This window comes from Protomyctophum bolini (assembly GCF_963924005.1).
Source record: "Protomyctophum bolini genome assembly, chromosome: 20".
NCBI classification, from domain to species: domain Eukaryota; kingdom Metazoa; phylum Chordata; class Actinopteri; order Myctophiformes; family Myctophidae; genus Protomyctophum; species Protomyctophum bolini.
Genome location: NC_137881.1, coordinates 8,755,500 through 8,767,604, shown reverse-complemented (window position 1 = coordinate 8,767,604; position 12,105 = coordinate 8,755,500). Strand labels below are relative to the sequence as shown.

The 12,105-nt window shown below is 42.9% G+C and overlaps 2 protein-coding genes and 1 long non-coding RNA gene across 5 annotated transcripts in view; 1 reads left to right on the top strand and 2 right to left on the bottom strand.

Moving 5' to 3' along the window:
• Positions 1-4,185: 4,185 nt before the first annotated feature.
• Positions 4,186-8,455, bottom strand: LOC308335786 (uncharacterized protein). 2 transcript variants are annotated; one of them, XM_080792978.1, is made up of 11 exons: positions 8,325-8,455; positions 8,125-8,216; positions 7,913-7,958; positions 7,324-7,539; positions 6,929-7,154; positions 6,300-6,508; positions 6,096-6,141; positions 5,912-6,013; positions 5,132-5,495; positions 4,527-4,606; positions 4,186-4,446 (listed from the first exon to the last, which is right to left on the bottom strand). In XM_080792978.1, exons 6-9 carry the CDS (start codon positions 6,317-6,319, stop codon positions 5,298-5,300), a joined length of 366 nt encoding a protein of 121 aa, XP_080649104.1. In that variant the 5' UTR covers positions 6,320-6,508; positions 6,929-7,154; positions 7,324-7,539; positions 7,913-7,958; positions 8,125-8,216; positions 8,325-8,455; the 3' UTR covers positions 4,186-4,446; positions 4,527-4,606; positions 5,132-5,297. The 2 variants fall into 2 exon arrangements, with proteins under 2 accessions (XP_080649104.1, XP_080649103.1); XM_080792977.1 differs by having other exon boundaries at positions 5,912-6,141.
• A 1,725-nt stretch (positions 8,456-10,180) lies between these two features.
• On the bottom strand, positions 10,181-10,662 carry LOC308335787. The gene is made up of 3 exons (XR_013966095.1): positions 10,558-10,662; positions 10,407-10,473; positions 10,181-10,315 (listed from the first exon to the last, which is right to left on the bottom strand). It is a non-coding gene; the product is annotated as an uncharacterized lncRNA (long non-coding RNA).
• A 735-nt stretch (positions 10,663-11,397) lies between these two features.
• The window catches only part of men1 (multiple endocrine neoplasia I), a 10,864-nt gene continuing 10,156 nt past the window's right edge, over positions 11,398-12,105 (top strand). The window contains exon 1 of one of the 2 annotated variants that reach the window (XM_080792972.1): positions 11,398-11,442. The gene's annotated coding sequence lies outside the window, so the exon portion shown is untranslated. The remainder of the gene's footprint in view (positions 11,443-12,105) is intronic. The other variant, XM_080792971.1, reaches the window with a different exon arrangement.

Genomic DNA, 12,105 nt, shown 5'->3' with positions numbered 1-12,105 from the left:
TCGCTTTGCACAATACGATTTTAAAATATAACACTTTCACAGTGTAGCTCGTACATCTGCAGTTTGCATTATGTAATGTTTTCGTAACGGGAGTAGGCCTACCTGATGCCACGTTACGTTGCAACGTCGCCCTCTCCTGGACATGCTTTTGAACGCGGGCCCATGAACAACAAAAAGCTTATCATTACACGGACGGAGTCTCTTCTTTTTTTTGTCTCTTATATAGAAGCGTCTATTTGTACGTCTCTAAATGTTTTGATGAATTAAACAATGTGGACCCTGTTGTAAACAAGTGTAATGCTTAATTGGGTCGTCCACTCACAGTTAACAGTCTTTGTATTGAGTTTGTGCTTAAAATGTAGCCTACTGTAATTCTGCAAACTGTTAATACATATTTCAATCAATCAATCAATAGGTCGGGGTTATATAACCTCACAAAAACTATGCCTAAACCTAACCCTAAGTCCCTAACCTAAAAAAACTACGCCTAAACCTATAAACTAGTTAACCAACCCTAACCCTAACATGTAAAACAAGCGCCCCCTCAGTGACCATCACTCCCACTCCCAGGCTCCGCCAAAGAGAGTCTCCCATCATTACACACCTCCTGAAAAAACCCACCCTTGACTCGGAAGTTGACAACTGCAGGCCCATCTCTAATCTGCCCTTCCTCTCCAAGGTGCTGGAAAAAGTGGGTGCCGCTCAACTTCAACATTTAAAACACAATAACCTCTTTGAAAAATTTCAATCAGGATTCCATAGCACAGAAACAGCACTGGTCAGGGTCACTAACGACCTTCTGATGGCGGCTGATTCCCCCTCCCTCCTCATCCTCCTGGACTTGTCAGCAGCATTGATTGGACACAGTAGAGTAGTAGACCACACCATCCTCCTCAACTGTCTCCACACTGTTAATGTGCATTTTGGATACTGTCTGAGGTGTTTATGCACAGCACAAACGCTGCACAGAGCCCAGGAAGGCCTCCAGTAATTTGATTACACCCCAGTAGCTCTGGGTGTCTGCCAGAAACCCATGTTGTCTTTGTGCTGCCCTGCAACAAAATGGCCAAGCCCCTGCTCTCATGCCTGAATCTTTGATTCTACCTGCACTAGATGTGCCCAGACCTCTGTTTATGCTATGGTGTCTCGTGTCTGTTGTTGTCCTGTATTATGTTTTAAACCACTACTCTTGCTGTAAACCTAATTGCCCTTCTGGGACATTAATAAAGACCTTGAACCGTGGTTAATGGTTCCAACACCAAAGCCAACTTTTCGCTTTATTTGCACTTAATTACATTGTTAACTTAACTAGTTGGTATAAAAGTAATTAAAAATAACACTTGTGTGATGTGAGCGGCACCTTGCTGATTTAGAGCGGTTGGCACAGCTAAACACATTTTGATGTCCTACAGGTGTAGCTGCTAAAAGGCCTGTCTCAGCCACAGTTCCAAAAGCAGGTGTGTCAGCTGGAACAACGCGACCTAGCTGGGACTTAAAAGCCAAGGTTGCTGATATGCAGGGCAAGATCACCGCATATCAGAATAAACTAAAGTCTTCTGAGCAGAGTAATGAGTCGCTCAAGACTGCATTGACCGAGAAGGACGACATAATCGGAGCACAGCAGAGTCGGCTCAGGTATGTCTTATCACTAGGGGTGTAATCAATAGTTTGATCCTGACAGAGTCTTAGACTAATTATTATAATATGAAAATGGACATTTAAGTTGATTACAATGAATACCGTATGCAAATATGATACACACACAAGCCAAACTTATTTTCATTTAACAAAAATCTGATCTACAAAGCTATAACACCAGGTTCAAACGGTTTAAATATAACTTCTGCATAACTGCCATGTCGACTACCGGTATGTCTGTTGGCCAAAGGTTTTGGCCAGTGTTGGTTGGCTGAAGAAAAATTTAAAAAATCCTTCCCTTTCCCTCCAGTTAGTGTGAGGCTGAGCTAGAAGGCCTGTATGGGCTCAAAGCTGATCTCCACAACATGACCAGCAACAATAGAGAGATGGAGAGACGGCTGTTGCACACTTGTCTTATTTGCCCCCCCCCCCCCCCCCCCCCCAAGGTCCGCAACTTCACATTTGGTCAAGCCAAGGGATCAAAGCCATGACCTTTTGACAACAGCATAGATTAAAAAAATCAAAATGCAGATGGAAGTCTGTATAAAACCATGGTTCTTAAAATGTCTCTCCGCTTCTCTCAAAGGTGAAGCTGTCTGTGGCCGAGTCCAGCCTGGCTCTTACCCAGACAAACTTCTGTTGGTCACAGACAACACTCAGGGAGACAGAGGAGAAGCTGACCTCTTGCCAGGAGACGGTAGCCCGCCAGAGGGATGAGAGCCACTTTGGCGAAATGGAGCGAAGGGGGTCTACATATATGTCATCCAGGAACTCAAGGCAAGTTTTTAGCATTGTAGGGCTCGGGCTGCATTTAAGGAGAGAAGTGTTTGCAACTCCATAGAAGTGCATGCATGATATGCCCATTATTATGAATTGCATCAGTTGTATTGCTGATGTCTTTAGAACTGTAAAGGCTCATACATGGTCTGGATTTTAGGTCGTTAGGTGACCACCGAACTACAACATGACGTCACGAGCGGCAGTGGTTTGCAAACCACCGCCACTGCTCCAGGCTGGAGCTCAGGCACTCAGGCAACAGCCCAGCTTTAATGATCTTATACATTTTATAAGATCATTAAAGCTGGGCTGTTGCCTGAGTCCAATGCATTGAGACTTGTCCCAGTTGGTTGTCCTATTCTCTTGTTTTTTTTTTTAATGTTTTTTTTATCCCACGATTTTGTAACCCATTTTTCACCCCTGTGTCAATCATCTACTGTGATCCTGGGCTCCGCTCTACACACCCTCCGCCAACCTGGGGAGAGCAACGGACTTAACTCATGCTTCCTTCATGCTTGAGTGTCCAAGTTGCTCCTTTACACCTGACAGGGGGGAGTTTCCCTGGTTGGACGTAGCGCGTGAAAGGAACACGTTATTCCAACCAGTTCCTTTCCCCTCCATCAGGCGCCCCGGCTGGCCAGGGGGAGGCAGTTTAGAGACCAGGATTACTGCATGTTTTTGTGAGGGTACCTACCCTAGGGGACACGGGGAGAACATGCAAAGGTTGTCCTATTCTCAATAGAAGTCTATGTAGGAGAGCCGCCATTGGACTGGCCCCATCAAGTGAAGGCAGTTTGCGTAAAATATAAAGTCTATATCTAAGAATCTGGAGTGGAGGAGGTGTGCTGTGTCACCTGATTTACTGGGAGGATCATCCCATATCACAGTCGCACTGCATGCTTGCATGCAAATAGTGTAATATTGCATCATATGGAACTGAACTGATCAGACTGAGGTTTTCAACCTTTGTTTTAATAATAATTTGAAGGTTTTCAGAAAAACTTAGGCTAGCTTTTAGAAGGTCTAAATGTGTAAAATACATTAACTATAACTAAATATTCCTTAAACATGTAAATAGTACTACTGTATTCCTCATCCTTGTTATGAACCATTTGATCTAGGGGTAATGGACCCATAACGGACACCCGGGTATAAATGCAATAATTTATTAACAAGAAAATAATTAATATTTACAGATATATGGCATCATGAATACATTACAATCAACATGAAACAGATTACAAACACAATACTTTTATTACAATTATTTTTTACTATGGCGTCCTCTCGTGTATCATCAGATGTCCGGCTCCATGCTCGCCTCTCCTTGGAGGCCAGTTGGGTCAAAACACAGTAAACCACATTGGGACAGCTGTAGTGCGTCTACAGTCCACCTGGCAATATAGCCTGCAGTTTGTGATATGTAGATGTGATTGATAGTCGTTTTTTTATATATTAGTTGTTTTTTTTATATATTAATTCATTCTACAATTTTATAAGTAATTATTATTTGACGTTCAATTTATTTTATGCATTACTATGCCATTAATTTTTTTTTCCGTTTTATTACTAATTTTATTTTTATGCATTTATTTATTTAATATATTACTGTTATTACTAATTTTATATATAACTATTACTAATTGTATTTATTTAATGTATTACTATGTTATTACTATTTTTATTTTTTATGCATTACTATGCTATTACACATTTAATTTGTTTTATGTATTACTAATTTTATTTATGCATTTTTTTATTTTTATGTATTACTAATTTTAATTTACTTTTATTTATTTCACTAACTATTTTTTATCGTTCGTTTTATCCATTTCTTTATATTATTATCTAGTTATGTATATATTTTGTTTTGTTTATTATTTTATTGTTTATTATTTTCAAAGAGCCCTGATTGATCACATCTACATATCACCACTACCAGTCACTCAGGATCTGAGTGACTCAGAACCCTGGTGTCCTCCAGATGGCTGCTTCGGACCAGATGGAGCCACACAGGAGACCAGCAACGTCCTAAAGAAAAGAAAGAAAGTCATTACTACTTTGTTCATAAAACAATATGATCATAGTGTGTGCCGTGTGTGTGCAGTTACCTTTGCAACTCCAAAGGTGAGCAGAAATAGTTGCTCCATTGGCTAGAAACATGCTCTTCACCGGCATGATGATCTTGTTCCTAAAAAAAAAAGTCTATAGTCAACCCCAACTGATTACAGAACATGATATAAAAATAACACAACCAGATGGATTTAGGCCTGTCACAATTACCTAATCGGCAAGTATTTGAGATACTTTTTTGAGGGATAAGTCATAATCGTCTCCATGTTGAAAATGTTCATATATTTTCAAACATTTTAAAGAAATAATGGAAGCAACCGATCTACAAGCTCTAAATGTGTCACTTTGTAATTTTCTTCTCTTTTAGTGTATAAAGTTGTTGAATTATGCCATGTGCAGCTTTTTGTTTACAAAGCCTACAAAAGCCAAAGTTTTATTTAGAATGTTAGTATGACGCAATTCAATTGTTACTTGTAATTTATTTGAGCGACAATTATTCGGCCATTATAAAACCTCAAATTCTGACAGGCCTAAACGGGTTCCAGTGACGTCTACCGAACCTTCCAGCAAGCTTCCAACCTTCCAGCTCCGCCGCCTAAAAAAGCCCTAACCCTAAAGCGGTTCGTACTGTCGAGTTCCTCACCGAAGCGGTTCGTACTGTTGACTTCCTCTCCCAAGTCCTCCAGCGTCTACCCAGATCTCCGTCCTCCGTCCTCCCATCCATCCAGGCCCAGGTCCGAAGTCCTCCAGCGTCTACCCAGATCTCCGTCCTCCATCCATCCAGGCCCAGGTCCGAAGTCCTCCAGCGTCTACCCAGATCTCCGTCCTCCGTCCTCCCATCCATCCAGGCCCAGGTCCGAAGTCCTCCAACGTCTACCCAGATCTCCGTCCTCCCATCCATCCAGGCCCAGGTCCGAAGTCCTCCAGCGTCTACCCAGATCTCCGTCCTCCCATCCATCCATGGACAGACCTGCAGATCTCCAGCTGTGTCTACTGCCATCTCCATCCTGAGAGAGAAAGAAGAAAGCATTAGCTCTACAAGCTCACAACATTTTGCAACGCGGTGTGAGCTTGTAGATCTGCTATTTTTTGCTGAACGCTCCCTCAGAATAGGGATGCTGGGGTTGAAGTGGTTAAGACTTTGATTAGCTTGGAAAGCTGACAAGACATTCAACCACAGTGCCACTAGGAGGCACATGTGGTTGAACACATGTACAGTACTCAACATCTTTTGTAATTTTTTATTCAAGTGCTTCTAAAAGCAGATGAGATATTGACTCTCAAACTATTGTGCAGAGTCATTTAGATTTATCATAAAATATTTAAAACATTTGGATTACTGTAGTAAATTATGCCATTCTTCGTGCCATAACAGTACAAAAGCAGTTATCCATCCTCAGAAACAAGCAAGAACTATTCCTACCCCCAGCTCATCAGAGTCCTCTGAGGAAGCCCCCGGGGGGGGGGGAGCTTTGGAACGGATCTCTGTCCAGGGAACATCAGCTCGTCTATCGAGATCTCCATTCTAACAAAGAAAGAAAAGAAAAAAAACACACCAAATTAGCTTTGCTCTGTGTGTGCATGTGTGTGTGTGTGTGTGCGTGTACCCTGTCCAGCAGTGGCGTTCCAGCGACGTCTACCACGATCTCCATCCTAACAAAGAAATAAAGATTGATTAGAGTGACCAAGAGCCAGATATATATTATATCCCGTCACAACATATACATATAGCCTAGTCCTACATCAAACTTTTATTTATAGAGAAAATAAAAACAATAATAAATAATAATAATTATTATTATTATTATTACCCAGATCTCCGTCCTCCCATCCATCCAGGCCCAGGTCCGAAGTCCTCCAGCGTCTACCCAGATCTCCGTCCTCCGTCCTCCCATCCATCCAGGCCCAGGTCCGAAGTCCTCCAGCGTCTACCCAGATCTCCGTCCTCCCATCCATCCATGGACAGACCTGCAGATCTCCATCTCCAGAGGCTCCAGCTGTGTCTACTGCCATCTCCATCCTGAGAGAGAAAGAAGAAAGCATTAGCTCTACAAGCTCACAACACGTTGCAACGCGGTGTGAGCTTGTAGATCTGCTATTTTTTGCTGAACGCTCCCTCAGAATAGGGATGCTGGGGTTGAAGTGGTTAAGACTTTGATTAGCTTGGAAAGCTGACAAGACATTCAACCACAGTGCCACTAGGAGGCACATGTGGTTGAACACATGTACAGTACTCAACATCTTTTGTAATTTTTTATTCAAGTGCTTCTAAAAGCAGATGAGATATTGACTCTCAAACTATTGTGCAGAGTCATTTAGATTTATCATAAAATATTTAAAACATTTGGATTACTGTAGTAAATTATGCCATTCTTCGTGCCATAACAGTACAAAAGCAGTTATCCATCCTCAGAAACAAGCAAGAACTATTCCTACTCACAGCTCATCAGAGTCCTCTGAGGAAGCCCCCGGGGGGGGGGGAGCTTTGGAACGGATCTCTGTCCAGGGAACATCAGCTCGTCTATCGAGATCTCCATTCTAACAAAGAAAGAAAAGAAAAAAAACACACCAAATTAGCTTTGCTCTGTGTGTGCATGTGTGTGTGTGTGTGTGCGTGTACCCTGTCCAGCAGTGGCGTTCCAGCGACGTCTACCACGATCTCCATCCTAACAAAGAAATAAAGATTGATTAGAGTGACCAAGAGCCAGATATATATTATATCCCGTCACAACATATATATATATATATATAGCCTAGTCCTACATCAAACTTTTATTTATAGAGAAAATAAAAACAATAATAAATAATAATAATAATTATTATTATTATTATTACCCAGATCTACGTCCTCCGTCCTCCCATCCATCCAGGCCCAGGTCCGAAGTCCTCCAGCGTCTACCCAGATCTCCGTCCTCCGTCCTCCCATCCATCCAGGCCCAGGTCCGAAGTCCTCCAGCGTCTACCCAGATCTCCGTCCTCCCATCCATCCATGGACAGACCTGCAGATCTCCATCTCCAAAGGCTCCAGCTGTGTCTACTGCCATCTCCATCCTGAGAGAGAAGAAAGCATTAGCTCTACAAGCTCACAACACGTTGCAACGCGGTGTGAGCTTGTAGATCTGCTATTTTTTGCTGAACGCTCCCTCAGAATAGGGATGCTGGGGTTGAAGTGGTTAAGACTTTGATTAGCTTGGAAAGCTGACAAGACATTCAACCACAGTGCCACTAGGAGGCACATGTGGTTGAACACATGTACAGTACTCAACATCTTTTGTAATTTTTTATTCAAGTGCTTCTAAAAGCAGATGAGATATTGACTCTCAAACTATACTTCTTCTAACAAAGAAAGAAAAGAAAAAAAACACACCAAATTAGCTTTGCTCTGTGTGTGCATGTGTGTGTGTGTGTGTGTGTGTGCGTGTACCCTGTCCAGCAGTGGCGTTCCAGCGACGTCTACCACGATCTCCATCCTAACAAAGAAATAAAGATTGATTAGAGTGACCAAGAGCCAGATATATATTATATCCCGTCACAACATATATATATATATATATATATATATATATATATATAGCCTAGTCCTACATCAAACTTTTATTTATAGAGAAAATAAAAACAAGAAATATTCCTACTCACAGCTCATCAGAAGTTCGCAGAGGAAACCCCCGGGAGGGAAGCTTTGGAACGGATCTCTGTCCTTCCACGACGTCTACCACGACCCATCCACCCTAACAAAGAAAGAACAAAAGATTAATTAAAGTGACCAAGAGACATTGTGTACTTTCACATCATACACAAAATGTATAGAGAACATTTAAAACAGAAGCTGACCATACCATTCCATGGACAGCGAGAACTGCAGATGTCCACCTGTAGGGGCTCCGGTTGAGCCTTGCAGCATCTGGAAGGAAGACATGGTCGTTATAGTCTATAACTTATAAGCTGAAGAGCTTTGCACATCACTCACTTGCGGCTGCCAATAGGAATTTGTGATGTCTGTGTGGCGACAATTTCTGTGTCTGTCCATTTCTATTTATTTTTAATAATATACAATTTATATAGCACTTTTCAAGGTACCCAAAGTTGCTTCACAAAACAGAAGTAAAAACAAATTAGAAAATAAACTAGTTAAGGTTTAAAAACTAGAAATCATTTTTTGGCATGTTTGTGAAGCTTTTCGGTTCCACACCAGTAACGACCGAGGCAGCAGGGTGAGAAAGCTCAAGAATGGCGTCCCATAGGGGTCAGTGCTGGCACTGAATGATGCTGTTCAGCATCTACAAATCCACGACCTCCCTTCAACAACATCAAGTATGGCAATGCAGATGACCCGAGTACTGTGCCCCAGTCTGGAGCCGTAGCCCTCATGTCAAGAAGCTGGATGCTGCCCTCAACACCGGATGGGCCACCCCAAAACAAACAACTGCCTGCCTGCCCTCGCTGGGATCACTCCAACAGAGATCAGACGAGAAGCAGCCACGCTGGCCCTCACCGGGAAGGCACAGCCGAGTGAATCCCAGCCACCTCCTCCACAAGGTCGTCAGAGACACCACAGCACACGTGCATCAAGTCACGGTGCCCTTTGCCACAACACACACACACACACACACACACACACACACACGCATAAAGTCACGGTGCCCCTTTGCCACACAGGCCCAGGAAATGCTCCACACAACACCAGCTGACACCTCCAAGGCATCCTGGGTGAAGGCAAGACAGAGGGACCAGTGGAATACATTGAGGACCCCAAATATGTTCTTTGCCAGCACCTCCCCTGCAAGGAGTGGACAACCCTCAAAGCAGAAGTGACATCTCGGACAGTGCCCACTGTGAATGCAGCGAGGATCCACTACAGACTGTGGAACGCAATAACCATCAGCCCCAAATACCGGCCACCGAATGGTGATCATGGCTTAGGTGACCTAAACAATGACACACTGGACTGGTTTGCTGCAACAGAGCTGAAGTTCTATGGACATACGGCAGAAGAGGTTTTTGAAACTTATTTGTAATTTCTTCATTTTTTTGGCATGTTTGTCAAACTGTGGCATTTACTTATGGAACTTGTGGATGTTTTTTTTATTTATTAGTGAAGTTTTAGTGGCACTTTTGTGGCTTTTGTGACAGTCTTTGAAATGTATTGACACATTTGTTTTTGTTAGGAATGTCAGATATTATCGGCCGATAGGCATTAAAAAAAAACATCTACAAGCTGCTCACAATGTGTCACAATGAGACACGTGAGCTTGTAGATCTGCCATTTTCAAATATTTCTTTTTACATTTGAAAACTTGAAATGAGACATTTTACATAATGAGCACTTTTACTTTTGGTACTTTAAGTACATTTTTATACCAAAACCTTTGTACTTTTACTCGAGTAGGCCTACATGTTGAATTTACTTGTAACGGAGTATTTCTATATTGCAGTATTTATAGCCTACTTTTATTTAAGTAAAAGGTTTGAGTTATTTTTCCACCACTGGAAAAAGCCTGCATATATATATCTGTTGATATCGGAAATTAGGAGTTGGACAATATCCAACACGGACTGTCGGAGATCCCTTGATTTGTGTGATTTTGTGCAGCTTTTAATGAGTTTGTGGCATACAGATATCTACAGATACTACAGATATCACAATTTGACTTTGGCAGCAGCAAGAAACGACTGATATATGCAAAGCTCTTCAGCCATGCTTCTCTCTATACAAACACTCATAATGTCCAGATGGAGGATGGATGGATGGGGTGGTCGGCCTGGAGGCCACTCAGAACCCTGGTGACCTTCACATGGACATCTTAGCAGCCGGGATGGGGTGGTCGGCCTGTCAACACAACTGAACAGTTACTTTTTCTCCCATGGCACCACAGACACCAAATAAAATATAAATACTGCGGAGAGGGAGGAACACCAACCTAGATGGCGTGGTGTTGTTTCACCACACGCCAAACAGGACTCAGGGTAGATTGAATAGCTCCAAGGCTAAAACACAACAAGCGCTCACAGTCAAGTTCACAGTCAGCTATTAAGTGCAGGCGATCGTAACAGCAACCTATAGAAACATACCTGCACTGAAGTGCAGACCAAACACGCTGTTACCCAACGGGACAGCTTTGTTTAGATCACTCGATGCGGGAGGAATAACTCACAAACCAGTGGAACGTGTGTCACCCACCAGCAGTGTGGAAGAGAGAGACAGACAGCTGACAAACACGGCCGACACGTCAATAAAGCTGCTGGGACAATCATCAAGCCCTAATCAGTGGGCGGAGGATGGGCCGTGACAGCGTGGGAACGCTCACGCCCATCCTGCCACACACGCATGCCTTCCGACAATGGCGGCACCGCGTCTTACCAGATCGAACAACACCGGGATAGGACCTACGCCGTTCGATCGTGACATCATCGCGGTTGTCAGATCTGCTGTATTCAGTTATACACTTTACAACGCACCCAACCCAGTGTTGCCATGTCCGCTTATTACAAGCGAATTTGGGCTTCTTTTCCTTGTAAATATTGGTAGTTACGGTAGTTTTATTTGTTTACTAATGTTTAAGCCAGTGATTAATGATTATGAATCATGTCAAGGACCCCCACCAAGGACAAACAAGTGTAATACTTTACGGTGTCGTCCACAGTTAACAGTTTTGTATTGAGTTGTGCTTGAAATGTACTGTAATTCTCCAATCTGTTAATCAATCAATCAATCAATCAATCACGCAAGGACCCTGGGCCTACAGATATTTTGTGTCACGGACCTCCTGCCCCTCACCAGATTTGTGTCTATTTTCAAGCTAGTCGCTTCTTTTGTTATTGTTTTCACAGACCTCAGGCTGCTTATGTCTCTCACACAATCTGGCAACCCTGAAAAAAGTCTTCTTCGAACAGTGTGAACCGCGCGGCAAAGGGAGACACAAACAAAAACATGTGGCTGCGGCTGTGAGCAGAGCGGTATGTAATAGCCAGCGTATTGGTGTTATTGCTTCATGTAAGTCAGCATTGTGCTAAAAACGGAGGCTCTGGAGGGTTGAAGACATAAAACATTTCCCGTTTTAAATAAAGTGTTGTTTTCGTAATTGGCCCAGCCGGGGCTAACTAGCAGCTAAGTTGGCTAGTTAATTATAGTCCCCCCGCAACCAGCCACTCTGCTGGATTGTTTTGATTTTTATCTGCTATTTACCCCCCATCTATGTTAGAGCATTGTTTAATATCTCGTTGTGTAAACATCGGATGAAGCCGTCACTTCGTTTTCATTCAGTAGGCTCTGCATGGACGTTAGCCTGTCTAGTTAGCTCACGTTAGCACGTTAGCTGACGTCAGCCTTCCATCCTGGCTAACAGTCTGACTCATTCATTGTGTAGGTAGGGTGTACATTTTCATTTTCTGTCCGATTACTCTTTATATACATGTAAATGGAACAGGGAACTATATATTGATCTATATTTATTTTAGGCTTGGGGTCTGCGCGTCTTTTAGTGCTGGCTGCGCGCGCCCCGCCCACCTCTCGCGCCCTATGTTAACGGTGCACTGTTCATGTAACCTACCATCGTTACACAACAGACTGCAGGTCAAGGTCTTCTCTTGAATATCCATCTAACTTCTTAGACCTGTTGT